Source organism: Tursiops truncatus, chromosome 6 (assembly GCF_011762595.2).
Source record: "Tursiops truncatus isolate mTurTru1 chromosome 6, mTurTru1.mat.Y, whole genome shotgun sequence".
Classification (NCBI taxonomy): domain Eukaryota; kingdom Metazoa; phylum Chordata; class Mammalia; order Artiodactyla; family Delphinidae; genus Tursiops; species Tursiops truncatus.
The window spans coordinates 40,513,532-40,526,843 of NC_047039.1; the positions used below are offsets into that span (position 1 = coordinate 40,513,532).

Consider the following 13,312-nt stretch of genomic DNA (forward strand, 5'->3'; position numbering starts at 1 on the left):
TAATATCTGACCTCAGTGCGTAGGCAGTGAACTTACAGTTTGAGGTGGAGTCCCCAAATAATGAAAGGTAGGAGGTCCAATGTGGTTTCACTTTTGTCCTTTCACTTTGATGCAAAGGGTTCTTCATTCACTGTCATTTATTCATTCATTCAGCAAACATTCAGTGAAGTCGGCTCTGTTCCAGGCACCATCCTAGCTCCTGGGACCCCAGCAATGAAGATGGCATGGACTGCCTCATGTGGGGTCCTTCTGGGGCCCCCATTTTCCTCATGGCCTTCCTGTAGTGAATTGCCCTGCCAGGAGGAGTGCTTCATCCCACAGAGGAGACATTAAACCTCCTTTCCCCCACTAATATCTCTCTGGGCCCTCTACTTTCTGTCCTGCCTGCCCTTCTGTACCTCCAACGTCTCTAGAGGTGGTCACAGCTGAAGAGGACGCACCTCTCAGGAGTGGATGGGAGAGCTGTTTCATTTCTTCCTTATCCTTGGTGAGGAGTCTTTGATTTTTCAACTAATAAGTCAGAAGACATCAGTAGGAAAAGAAAAATAAGAACTTTTCTTGCCAGTGTTGCTTAGTTACCTTGTCAACATTCCCTTGCAGCCCAGCTGAATGCTTTCTGCATATTTTTATAGTGCACATGTTTTATTGCTATAATTGATCTATTTAGCAGAAAATATGGAGAACACATGGAGCGCCTGTCAATTTTATGCTGTTTATTTGAATAAATGTATGCTGTTTACTTGAAATCTAAGAGAATTTTTCTCTTCACTGTCTTTTTCATTCCTAACCTGAGTAATACCGTGAAGGAATCCCATCATGATCCATGTTGGGGCATTTAATTTTGCAGCTAAAAAAGCAAAAGCCCATGAACTGACCTCAAAACTAGACAGCAAGCTGTGGACTTTTCAAAGGCAGGGCCCAAGTTTTAATTAACTTTGTGTCCTTGATGCCTGGCCCTTTAGTGAAGGTTTATTGGTTGAATGAGCAGTTAGCTTCAAACATTTCTTAAGAACCAGCATTGTAGTGGGTGTTATTCATAACATAGAATTTGCTATAGTTTTTAGCCACAGGGCAAAGCTGGTGACTTGTTCTTTTCTTTCTGGAGACTGGACAAAGACAGAGAATAACGACAGTGCCGTTGCTAGTCCCACGTTTTCTTTAGCCAAAGCAGCTTTTGTGCCTGAGGCTGCCATGGCAGGAGCAGCAGCCACAGTTCACCTGGCATTTATGACAAGGTCTTCGCTGGGAAGCTCCTGGGTTCTGGGGCTGTGCTCTCCAAATCAATGCAGATCAAGAGACCTGGTCACTGTCACTATCTGTCAAGGCAATTGTATTCAAAACACTGAGTCTCTCATTGTTTTTGTCACATACACGCAGGCACACTCAGCTGATAACTAGGTTTATGAAGCAAACTGTTGACAAAACAACAAACGGAAGTTTATTTAGTCATCCCCTTTCCCAGCCAGTAGGGCAGCCCACTAACCCAGTACTCCTTAAAGCATATACTTCTGAGATTTTGTTGAAATTCAGGTTCAGATGTACTAGGTTTCGGGAGAAGCCTGAGAGTCTGCATTTCTAGCAAGCTCTCTTAGTTAGATCAGGCCTTGATACTTAAAGTGTCATCCGTGGGCCAATAGATTTGGCATCACTTGGGAACTTGTTAGGCCCGCAGACTCTTAGGCGCCACTCCAGACCTACTGGACCAGAACCTGCATTTTAACAAGATCCCATGTTCACATTTGAGAAGCACTGCTCTAACCATGTAATAAGCCTACAGTGTCAATTATGGGCAAGGGTCCTGCTGGGGCTCTGGGTTGAAAGTAAGGTTAGATGGATTTCTTTTTTTGTTTTTAAACATCTTTATTGGAATATAATTGCTTTACAATGTTGTGTTAGTTTCTGTTGTATGACAAAGTGAATCAGCTATATGTATACGTATATATCCCCATATAGATGGATTTCTTGTTGCCTTTTTACTTCAAAACTCTTTTGTGTACCTGCCTCAGTAGGGCGTCGGACGCTCAGATAAAGACACATGCCTCTTTGTTCAGTCATTCAGTGGTGTGATGAATTTGTTTTTATCCATCCTGGAGTGCCATTGTCTTTAAACACAGGGGCCCACTGACCAACCTATCCCTTCTCCAGAAAACGTTATTCTAGACAGAAAAGTGTGACCGGGAGAGACGTGTCTGAGCATGTTAGAATGATGAACACATTGGGGACAGCGTTAGGAGATGGGAGTTTCTGTTTCCTCATCTGTAAAATGCAGATAATAATACCACCTGTTCTAGCTTCCTTCACAGGCTTGTGAGGGGCTTTGACATCTACCTGTGAAGGGGCTTTGAAAACATAAGGATGTTCATGAGATTTTAAAGCAACTTTAGTGAGAAAAAAATCATATATATTTCAGTACTGGAGAGGTCTGGATTCAACACTTAGCCTTACCATCTACTAATTTTGTGATTTCTGCAAAATTATTTCATATGATTGAGCCTCAATTTCTTTTTATATAAAACGGTCATAAAATCATCCATCATGCAAAGTTGTAGTGAGGATTAAAATGTTAATAATATACGTAAAAATCTGGTGCATAGTAGAGTTTAATAAATGGTAGCCAAGAGCAGCACATTAAGGGACTTTGTTGAGAAATAAACTTACAAAGATGACTGTTCCCTCAGGTAAGCCTGTTATACAGGAGCAAAAAGGAAGAGTGACTTTAAAGCTGGTTAAAAGTTTGAATAAACACCCATCCATCTCAAGAGATTGATGTCTTGAAGTTTGTTTTCTAAGTATCTCTGGAAGAAAAATTCCCAAAGCTCAAACAAGGTTTTTTTTACATTTAAATATTAGTGAGTACCAGCCACTGGTGGGTTTTGGGATTAGGGGGATTTGCTATGATTATCTGTCTCATTCACACGCTCTCAACAGAGGTGCCAGAGGGACTTGGTAGTGTCCATGAGAGCCTGGCACTGGTACAGAGGAAGGTTTCCACTTTGGTGTCCGTGCACCCAGACGTGCCAGGTCCCGGGGAAACAGCAGAATTAGTGATAACGAGGGTCATGTAAGGTGATGAGATTGCTCTGAGCACCGTGGGAATTGATTGATGGTACCCTCATTATCAGAATAACAGAACAGCAAGTCTTGTTTACTGGAGACATGAGGGGGTGGCTGTTGGGTAATTAAACATTTGCGATACAGAGGGACTTGTCTCTTTTAAGAGAAAATAAACGTTCTCGTCCTCCTTTCCCTATCTTCCCAACCTCTAGCTTATATTTTTATTTTGGAAATGCTCTTTGAGGGCCCTCGGCTTTCTTAAGTCTCTTTTCAGGCAGGCTAAGGCTTTGGGATGGTATTCTTTTTTTTTTTTTTTTTTTGCGGTACGCGGGCCTCTCACTGTTGTGGCCTCTCCTGTTGCGGAGCACAGGCTCCGGACGCGCAGGCTCAGTGGCCATGGCTCACGGGCCCAGCCGCTTCTCGGCATGTGGGATCTTCCCGGACCGAGGCACGAACCCGTGTCCCCTGGATCGGCAGGCGGACTCTCAACCACTGTGCCACCAGGGAAGCCCCTGGGATGGTATTCTTTTGAAGAAGAGATTGCTACAGTGTGCAGAGTTTGTGTGGTGATAACCTTCCTGGTGATCTTCTGAAGTACCATGAATGTGATTTCACAGACAGCCAAAGGCAGGGTGTCACATGACCCGCTTTTCCGATCTCTTTGAGAGGGTGTGTACACTCGAGGCCAGGTGAGGAGGGACAAGAACACCTCACTGATAATATGGCCTTGCAGTGAAAACCTAATAGGAAGAAGGGTGGGCTTAAGAGGGAGGGAGGGAGCCGACCAAGGCTGCAGGGAGTGGCCAGAAGAGGCATTCAGCTGAATAATCAGCAGTTCTGAGTGAAGCGCAGAGCCTGTGAGAGGCAGTCGGAATGTCTTAGCTGGTTTTGGTTTTTGTTTTGCCGGAATAACTTAAGGTTGAATGCATCACTGAGCCGTGTCTGAGTGTGGCGTAGCAGAGGAGTGGATCAGTGGATCCTGCTTCAAGTCCATTTTAACTGATGCCACGATGGACTCTTCTGACTCCGGCCACAGCTGTTGGCTCATTTTGCTAGGGTTTGACGCATGAATGGATCAGTGATCTCCTCTCTGTTTCCAGGCCACAGGACATCGTCTGCACTTCCAGCCAGTCGATAATTGTGGTCTTTGGGGAATACGTGGATGGAAGCTGTAGGTAAAGGGGCTTCATGAACCAGCAGGAGGGACAGGTTGAAGAGCATCACTTTTTAGAACGTAAGGCTACGTGGAAAGAGCATTTGCTAGCAATCAAAAAGTGAATTTCGATCCTAGCCGTGTCCCTACTCACTATGGGACCTTGTCCAGCAAGTAATTTTATCTCTTGGAGACCCAGGGATAATGATACCTACTACAAATCTACTACACGTATTCTGAATCTGCTATAAATCACACCAGAATTTTAAAAGGGTCAAATGAGGTGATGGAGAAGAGAGCACTGAAGACTTCAAAGCTGCCCTGTCCAGTATAGTAGCCACTAGCTGCATGTGGCTTTTTGGATTATTAATTAATTAAGTCAATCAATTATTTAATTAGAATGAAATAAAAGGAAAAATTCAGTTTCTCAGTCACACTAGCCACCCTTTAAGTACTCAGTAGCCACATGTGGCTAGTGGGTACCATACTGGACAAAAAAGATGCAGAACATTTGCGTTATCACAGAAAGTTGTATCAGATAGTGCCTCAAAGCACTATTTAGGATATAAAGGATGGCATGTTGTAAGGGTGATAAGTGCTGTCATAGTTAGGGGTCTTAGAAAGAAACAACCCACTCAAGTTAGCTGGAGTAAAATGGGATATTTGACTAATTCAAGAAAAATGTATATGTCCCAAGGGTTGGAAACACAACTAGGCTTCAAGAGGAAATGGAACCAGTTCCTATAAGGCTATCAAGAACAAAAGAAGCTACTCTCTCCCCACTGTCTCTCTTTCTTTTGTCTTCCTCTGCCTGTGGTCACTTGTGCCCTTGGCTCTGTTTCTCTGTCTGTGCGTATGGCATCTTTCTTTCTCTCCTCTTCCTCCTTCACTTCTTCCCCCTCTTCTCCTCAACACCTCCCCCTTTCCTCCCTCCCCTCTCTGCAGACCAGCTTTCTCAACTGTACTACACATGGTCCAAATAGGGCTCAAGCAGACCCAATTTTGTAAAAAATTTGTTTTAAGTATCATTGATTTACAATGTTGTATTAGTTTCTGGTGTACAGCAAAGTGATTCAGTTATACATGTATAATAGTTAGCATTTGTTAATCCCAAACTCCCAATCCCATCCCTCCTCCCCCTTGGCAACCACAAGTCTGCTGTCTATGTCTGTGAGTCTGTTTCTGTTTTGTAAATAAGTTCATTTGTGTCATATTTTAGATTCCACATATAAGTGATATCATATGGTATTTGTCTTTCTCTGTCTGACTGACTTCCGTTGGTACAATAAACTCCAGGTCCATCCATGTTGCTGCAAATGGCATTATTTCATTCTTTTTTATGGCTGAGTAGTATTCCATTGTATATATGTGTGTATGTGTATATCACATTTTCTTTATCCATTCATCTGTCGATAGACATTTAGGTTGATTCCGTGTCTCCATGTCTTGGCTATTGCAAATAGCGTCAGGCAGACCCAGTTTTCATCACTTCTCAGGGATAAAGCCTAACAAAGGCTGGATCCTGATTCGAAATTCCCGGGGAAGCCCGCTGGGTGTGATAGCCACCCCTGCTCCAATCAGCTGTATCCAGGAGGATGGGGGTAGTGTCCTTATGCTTACTCAATAGGGGCAAGTGGCAGGGTGGGGCAGATGCTCTAAAAAGGAGCATATGGGGATGTGTCATTGACTAACATGCTCATCCTTAACACCTTGGAGCAGTCCATTGAAACTATGATCACACAGGGAAAAGTTCCAGAGATTTGATCAAGGCCATGAAGAAAAAGGGTGTGATACTTTTCCTCCTTTGGCTATTTGGTCATATGATTTGATCACCAATCTGGATTCTCAGGGGTTTGGCTTCACTTCCATGTCCTTATACCTGGATGGAAGTGGGCACAGCTAGAAGTGAGATGGAAGTCAGGTCTAAGCCTTTGTCATTTCTTAAATGCAAACGGGACACTAATGAGACCCTTTTCTCTCCTGCCTTTAGGAAGAAACATGAGGTTCCCCTGGAAATCATTCAAGAGGAAGATGGAAGGGGCTGTCTAAAAAGAGATTGAAAGCTGCAGACCGCAAGACTGGGGCCAGAGGGCTGGCAGTGGAAAACCCTGTTGGGTTGTGATCTCTCATTGAAAAGTCCCAGTTGCCTTTTTGCTTCCTGCAGGGGGAAGGAAGAGAAGGAGAAGGCCATGTCCATAGCCTTGAAGCAGGTGTTCAACAAGGACAAGACCTTCCGGCCGAAGAGGAAATTTGAACCTGGCACGCAGAGGTTTGAACTCCACAAACGGGCTCAGGCATCCCTCAACTCAGGCGTGGACCTGAGGGCAGCTGTGCAGCTGCCCAGCGGGGAGGACCAGAATGACTGGGTGGCGGTGCACGTGGTGGACTTCTTCAATCGGATCAACCTCATCTACGGTACCATCTGTGAGTTCTGCACTGAGCGGACCTGCCCTGTGATGTCAGGGGGCCCCAAATACGAGTATCGGTGGCAGGATGACCTCAAGTACAAGAAGCCGACTGCACTGCCAGCCCCCCAGTACATGAACCTTCTCATGGATTGGATTGAAGTCCAGATCAACAATGAGGACATATTTCCAACGTGTGTGGGTAAGTCCATGACCAGCTTCCTGGTTATTTTGTCACTTCCCACCCAAGCTTGGAAGGTTTGCAGGGGCTTCTTCTGGGACTGCCTTTGAATGCCGGATAGCACCTATATCAGTGTTTCCCTAAATTCCATCACTCACATAGCAGCAATTTCCTTTTCTGGATCTAAGGACCTTATTGAAAAAAAAAAATCATTCGTAGACCACTTAGAATTATTTTGTAGACCTAAATAGTGGGAAACACTGGCTTGATGAAAAGTTGGATTTGATCTTATTGGCTTCATTAGGATTAGACTCCGAACCCACCCAGAGCTCCTGGTAAAATTTTTAATTTGGAGCTAATTAACTAGCTAGTTACATTAACTCTGGTGCAATTATTGGTACTCGTCTCTCAGGGTAAGAAATCCCAGTGTGAGAATCCGTGGATTTGTTTGGGAATCAAGCAAACAGGCAGTTAGCATTTTGGAGAAATAAGATCCTGGCATTCTTTTCTCCCCTCTCCTGATCATAGGTATTAATTTCAGTCTGTACTATTAACTCTGGACCCTTGTGTAGCTGATAGACCAACCCGGACACCTGAAATGCAAATGCTTTTGTTTGCTTTGTGCTCTGAGCCATAAAATTCTTCAAGGGGAGAGACCAGACCTTTCCTATCTCTTATATTTCTTTATGCTGCTGATCATTGAATCTGCAAGCCTGGCAGGTTGAATTCAGAATTCAGTTTTTAGGGCCTTAGGTTCACTAAGGGTGAGCATTCTCTTCTTTGCACTGATGTACCTGTGATACCTAGCATGGTGCCCTGGAACCTTTTAGGCATTCAGGAACTATTTGTGGAATGGTTGAAAAAATACTTATGCTGCTGGAAAATATTATTGAAAAGCTCTGAGATAGTTGGGGTATTAAAAGAAAGAAGCGTTTGAAACACATTGGTGAAATCACTTTTAGATGGGGCATGTGTGTCCCCATGTGGCATATGGAAAGTTGAAGTGGGCTGTATGGAAGTAATTATGTTTATACCAGAAAAAAAATGTATATAAATTGATTAGGGCAGTAAGTCCATCTTGAAACATTCAGCACACAAACCAATCTGCTCAGAATCCTCGTGTTGACCTGTCCAGTTTCCTCACATACTTTCTGCTGCCCTTGTTAGGGCAGGGACTGGGGTGTATGGCCGCACAACCCCCCTTGGTTGGCTCACCAGCATATGAGGAAGAAGGAAGGTTTCAGAAACTCCCCTGGCTGTATAATTGGCGCCTTGGAGGAGTAGCAGTTTCCTAGGTTCATGTCTTTTTGCACTTTCATTGACTGTCAGAGGCTTCCTCTGGAGCTGGGAGGAATTTGTCTTTTCCAAAAGCATTACAGGCAACTGCCAATGACTCTGCAGAACATACGACAGCAGTAAAGGTAAATAAATGTGGGCAAGGATCCCTCCTTGCTGCCCTTCCCCTTCTGTTTCTTTGACGCTTTGAACTCTGGGCACTTCTGTTCTCTCTGGCAGTTGTGGTTACCACATAGAGTTGCTGACCAGAAATAACATCACAGAGCCTGGTGTGTTACTTAAGAGTGAGGAAGCTTCTGGCCATCTCCCTGGAAAATAGAACATCATAGGTGATTTTAGACTTCGCTTGGAGGAAATCACGGGATGCCGCCAGATCCCCCAGAGCGATTGACTTTGCTTTCTTTTTCTAGGTGGTTTCCTTAGCCATTCAGCGTGCTTGGGGAACACTCACCTGATCAGAATCCTCTATTTCAGCTCTTCCCAATCTGTGCCGCACAGTACAAAAGTGTTTTGGGAGCTCTTAATAGGTGCACTGTGATTTTCTTTTTTCTCCCATGGAAAAATAAATTTGGGAAATGCAGAGTGAAATTGATTTCTTTACTGCAGGACTTTAAATATACTAATGTACATTATACATCTCCAAGAAAAGAATATGTTAGTAAGTAGTGTATCTTAATTTGAACCTGGTACCTTCTTCTTCTTTTTTTTTTTTTAATGGAACACTATTAGCATCTTTTGGGAAATGTTCATCTATATAGAGTTGTCAAACTTTTCTTTGTATCAGAATTACTTGGACCTTCTTCTCAAAATGCAGATTCCTTGGTCCTCCCCCTCAACAACTAAATCAGAATCTCTTAGGTGAGGCCTAAGAATCTGTACTTTTGGTAAGCTCCTCCCACCCCTCTTGTTTATTGTAACCACCCAGAATGCTTTTCATCCTCCCCAGGAACAGTTTGTTTCTTACCTCTCCGGTTTTATCCGTGTCATTCTCTCCTTTGGAATCCCCTTCTAGTGAATTCTTATGCGTGCTTTATACCATCTCAGACTTCCCTGGTGGTCCTGTGGTTAAGACTGCTCCGTGCTTCCAATGCAGGAGGCGCGAGTTCGATCCCTGGTTAGGGAACTAAGATCCCACATGCTGTGTGGCATGACCAAAAATTTTTTTAAAAAAATGAACTTTATACCATCTCCTCTGTGAAGACTGCCATCTTTTAGAATATAAGCCCCTTCAAATTATAGAATGTGTCTTATGCATTTGAATATCCCAGCACTAAGTCCTGTCCTGGTGCCTTATAAGTTGTTGGATGGATGGATGGATGGATGGATGGATGGATGGATGGATGGAAAAATAATCTTTATAAAGTGTATGGTGCTGGTGATCAAAGTGAAGTTAAACAAATGTCTCTGAATCTCTTTATCACCATTCCTGGGTATTTCCCGTACCTTGCCTTCCACAGGGTTTAATTTTGTCTGTTTAACTTTTCCAAGGTTAAAATGTTAGGGGTCAGTAAAAACCACCACCATCCACCATCACCCTGAGGGTCTTCATTCGTATCCTGCTCACCTCTGCTATTCGTCCTCAGACAATAATACTGTTGCTGTCTTTGCAAGAACTTGCCTTGTAGGAGCCGCTTTCTCTATGAGAATTCATTTCCTCCTCTTCTTCCTCCCCCTGATTCCAGCCTACTTTCCTTCTTTTTGATCTTCCTGCTGCCATGAGTCATTATCATGGAAATGATCAAGATGTCTGTCAGGATAAAGTAAAAGAGGAATTCCCAGCCAACAGCAGACCCTGGGTGGATGAGAAATTTGGGAGTTCTGCTTCACATTACGGCGTTGAATCCTGGGCATATTTCTGTCTTCTTGCCTGGGAATTGGGAGGGTTTGAAACTTCCCCTCCTCCCCACTGTGATCCGAGGAACTAGAACCGGAAAATACAGACAGATGTGAAGGCTTCACCCTTAGTTAGGTATTAAAGGATATAAACAGCTGTTGATCTCTACCATTGAAACATGGAGGAAAGAAAAACTTTCATCTGTTTCTGGATTCTGGTTTAACTCGGATACCCGGGCTATTTCAGAAGTCGAGCCTTCTCAGTTGGGAGAATACCAAACAGATGTGGCTCCCTCGTGAACCAGAGTCTCCTCCAGTCTCCCTTGATCCTTCCCAGCTTCCTTTGTTAAAAAGCCAACAGATGTTCCTGCAAACCCTCCCAAGACAGAAGTAACTTCAGAAGCAAGGGCCACCTCCTCTTTGATTGTATCTCTTTAGCCACTTTTAGAGGTAACGTTTGAAAAATAGAAAGCACAGCCACCCACTTTTTCAAATTCCATTGCCTGTCTAATTACAATAATTTTTATGTTCTAGCCCCCAGGTTCCCTGTTTTTCTGTTATATAATAGGACTTAAATCTCACATCTGACAGAAAAAAAGGAGTGGAAAACTTAGCGCTCCTCCAACTCATGTTTTTAAAAAGTCTTTGAGCAGGAGGAATTTAAAAAATAATGACATGATCTCACCTACCTCTATGGTTTTAGAATAAATGGGTGTCAGGGAAGGGGAGAGCAAGCAGAGGAAGCAAAGGAAGGGAGAGAAGCCAGGAGGGAACTCACATGTATTGAGTTTGCTAAGTGCCAGGCGCTATACATGCTACCGTTAATCTTTCTTAATTCTTTTAATAACTGAATGAATTAAATATGCCATTTTACCAGTTAGGAAGCTGACATTTAAACAAGCAAAGCGTTTCCCAAGGTTGTACAGCTAATCAGTCATTTAGAAGTCAGGGTTTGAGCTCAAGTGGCCAAAAATCTATGCCCTTGTCACCCACTACCATTTATAGCATGAATCGGTATTCTGCAAATTTCCTTCACGTGGTGAAAGGCTTCTCAATCATGGTTTTAGGAGGTTGTCTAGGGTGGGAAAAAATTCAGAAAAGCTGATTTTCGGTATAAATTTTAAAGAACTGATTCTTTTCTTTGTTTCTGTTTGTCCCTATTTTATTATTTTTTTTAAATAAGATTCTTTTTTAAAATAAATTTATTTATTTATTTATTTTTGGCTGTGTTGGGTCTTCGTTGCTGTACGTGGGCTTTCTCTAGTTGCGGTGAGCGGGGGCTACTCTTCGTTGTGGTACGCACGCTTCTCATTGCGGTGGCTTCTCTTGTTGTGGAGCACGGGCTCTAGGGGCATGGGCTTCAGTAGTTGCGGCACGTGGGCTTCAGTAGTTGTGGCTCGCGGGCTCTAGAGTGCAGGCTCAGTAGTTGTGGCGCACGGGCTTAGTTGCTCTGCAGCATGTAGGATCTTCTGGGACCAGGGCTTGAACCCTTGTCCCCTGCATTGGCAGGCGGATTCTTAACCACTGGGCCACTGGGCCACCAGGGAAGCCCTGCCCCTATTTTAAATAATCACCCCTGAAATGCCTGAGGAGTGTGTCCATGAGACTACAGCTGAGTTTCATCCTCTCAAAATATTGTGGCAGGAAACATAAGGCTATAAAAATGTCCATAGGGATGAGCTTTTCAGACATGGGATGTTGGGGAACCGAGTCTATAATTAGCCTTTAAATTTTAACTTTTTTTTCCTATTGTCTCCCTCCTGGTTTTTTATTTTTATATAAATCTATGTAACACTGGTAAGACAGCATGTACGTCAACAAAATATATTTACAGTGTGGTAGGACTAGCCCTGGGCTTGTAGACAGAGACTAGCTCTGCTATTACAAGATACTGTGTGACATTGGTAAACACGTAACCTCTGAGCTTGCGTTTCTCTGTGTAAAGATTCTGATCTCACAGGACTGTTGTAAAGATTAAATGAGGCAGTGTGAGTAAAAACACCCAGCCCAGAGCCATAAGCCCCTATAAGAGGTGCTAAAAAACAAACGTGTGTCAGCTGCCTCTCTCTGCATACGTTTCTACTTAACTGTCAACCAAAACTCTTGGATCCCACTAGATGATTTCTGAACGGTATCCCCAGAAAAAAGCAAGACACATTGTAAGAGAATCAACATGATTTTTAAAAAATCGTTGCTGAATTGCTCTCTGAGGGGGGTCATAAATACCTTCCAAGACTTTGGGAAATTTCAGTGTTTCTCTAGGAGCTAGACCAACTCCTGGTGTCAGGGATGAACACTTAACCCTTTAGACAGAAAGCTACTGGGAAGGATCGTTTTGCTTGGTTTTCAGAAGACTGCGTACTGAATGTGCCCACGTCCAGTGTCAGTCCGGCAAACCTCAGCAGAGACTGGGTGCAGGTTAGCTGGGGAAGAGGGGAGAGAGCTTACTAGTCACATCTGACACAAGCCATTCATTAAAATCAGTGCTGGGTGAGCTGCCCTGGATTTGACCTCTCAAGAGGTTGGGGAAATAGTTCTCAGTGCCCAGGAATGAAGCCTCCAAGATCGCCTTTTGAACTGGCAAGTTTTTCTAAGACTCTGGAAACATGTTTTGCCTTTGGGATCTGATAAACTGGCCCCCTAAGAATTTACTCGTTGGGAAGGCATCATAATAAAGCTACAATTTTCTGAATACATACTACCCTCCACGCTTTACCTGCATCATATCGTTTAATCTGTAAAATAACCCCGTAAGGCAGGTATTATGAGGTCCATTTCGCAGATGAAAAAGATGAAGTAACGTGCCTAGGGTCACACAAGCAGAGCTAGGGTTCAGACCCAAAGTAGCCCAACTCTACAGGCTGTGCTCTCAGCTACTCCAACATCTTGTGTCTGTGATGTTCTTCGCTCAGAATCAACAATACCCTTGATTTACCCCTACCTGTTGCATCACATGTTAAATCTTCTTTAGGAAATGTCCTACGATAAACCCAGCATTCACAGGGAAGGATGTGAAAACAGACAGGGCGGTGCATCCGATGCAAACTGGGTCCTTACTGATGGGAACTCTTTTTTTGTTTGTTTGTTTTTTGTTTTTTGCGGTACGTGGGCTTCTCACTGTTGTGGCCTCTCCCGTTGCGGAGCACAGCCTCCGGACGCGCAGGCTCAGCGGCCATGGCTCACGGGCCCAGCCGCTCTGCGGCATGTGGGATCCTCCCGGACCGAGGCACGAACCCGTGTCCCCTGCATCGGCAGGCGGACTCCCAACCACTGCGCCACCAGGGAAGCCCTGATGGGAACTCTTAAAGTTCTGCTCGCGGTAAGAACTTGCCTTCTCTAGATTCTGATGCTACCCTAGTGTATTCAGTCGTCTATTCATGGAAACCATGC

At 43.9% G+C, this 13,312-nt stretch overlaps 1 protein-coding gene across 3 annotated transcripts in view; it reads left to right on the forward strand.

Annotated features, from left to right (window-relative positions):
- The window catches only part of MOB3B (MOB kinase activator 3B), a 293,520-nt gene that overhangs the window by 69,886 nt on the left and 210,322 nt on the right, over positions 1–13,312 (forward strand). For all 3 annotated transcript variants that reach the window (XM_073806060.1, XM_019934925.3, XM_073806059.1), the window contains exon 2: positions 6,198–6,814. In XM_073806060.1, the coding sequence (XP_073662161.1) occupies positions 6,397–6,814 (418 nt within the window). In that variant the 5' untranslated portion in view covers positions 6,198–6,396. The remainder of the gene's footprint in view (positions 1–6,197; positions 6,815–13,312) is intronic.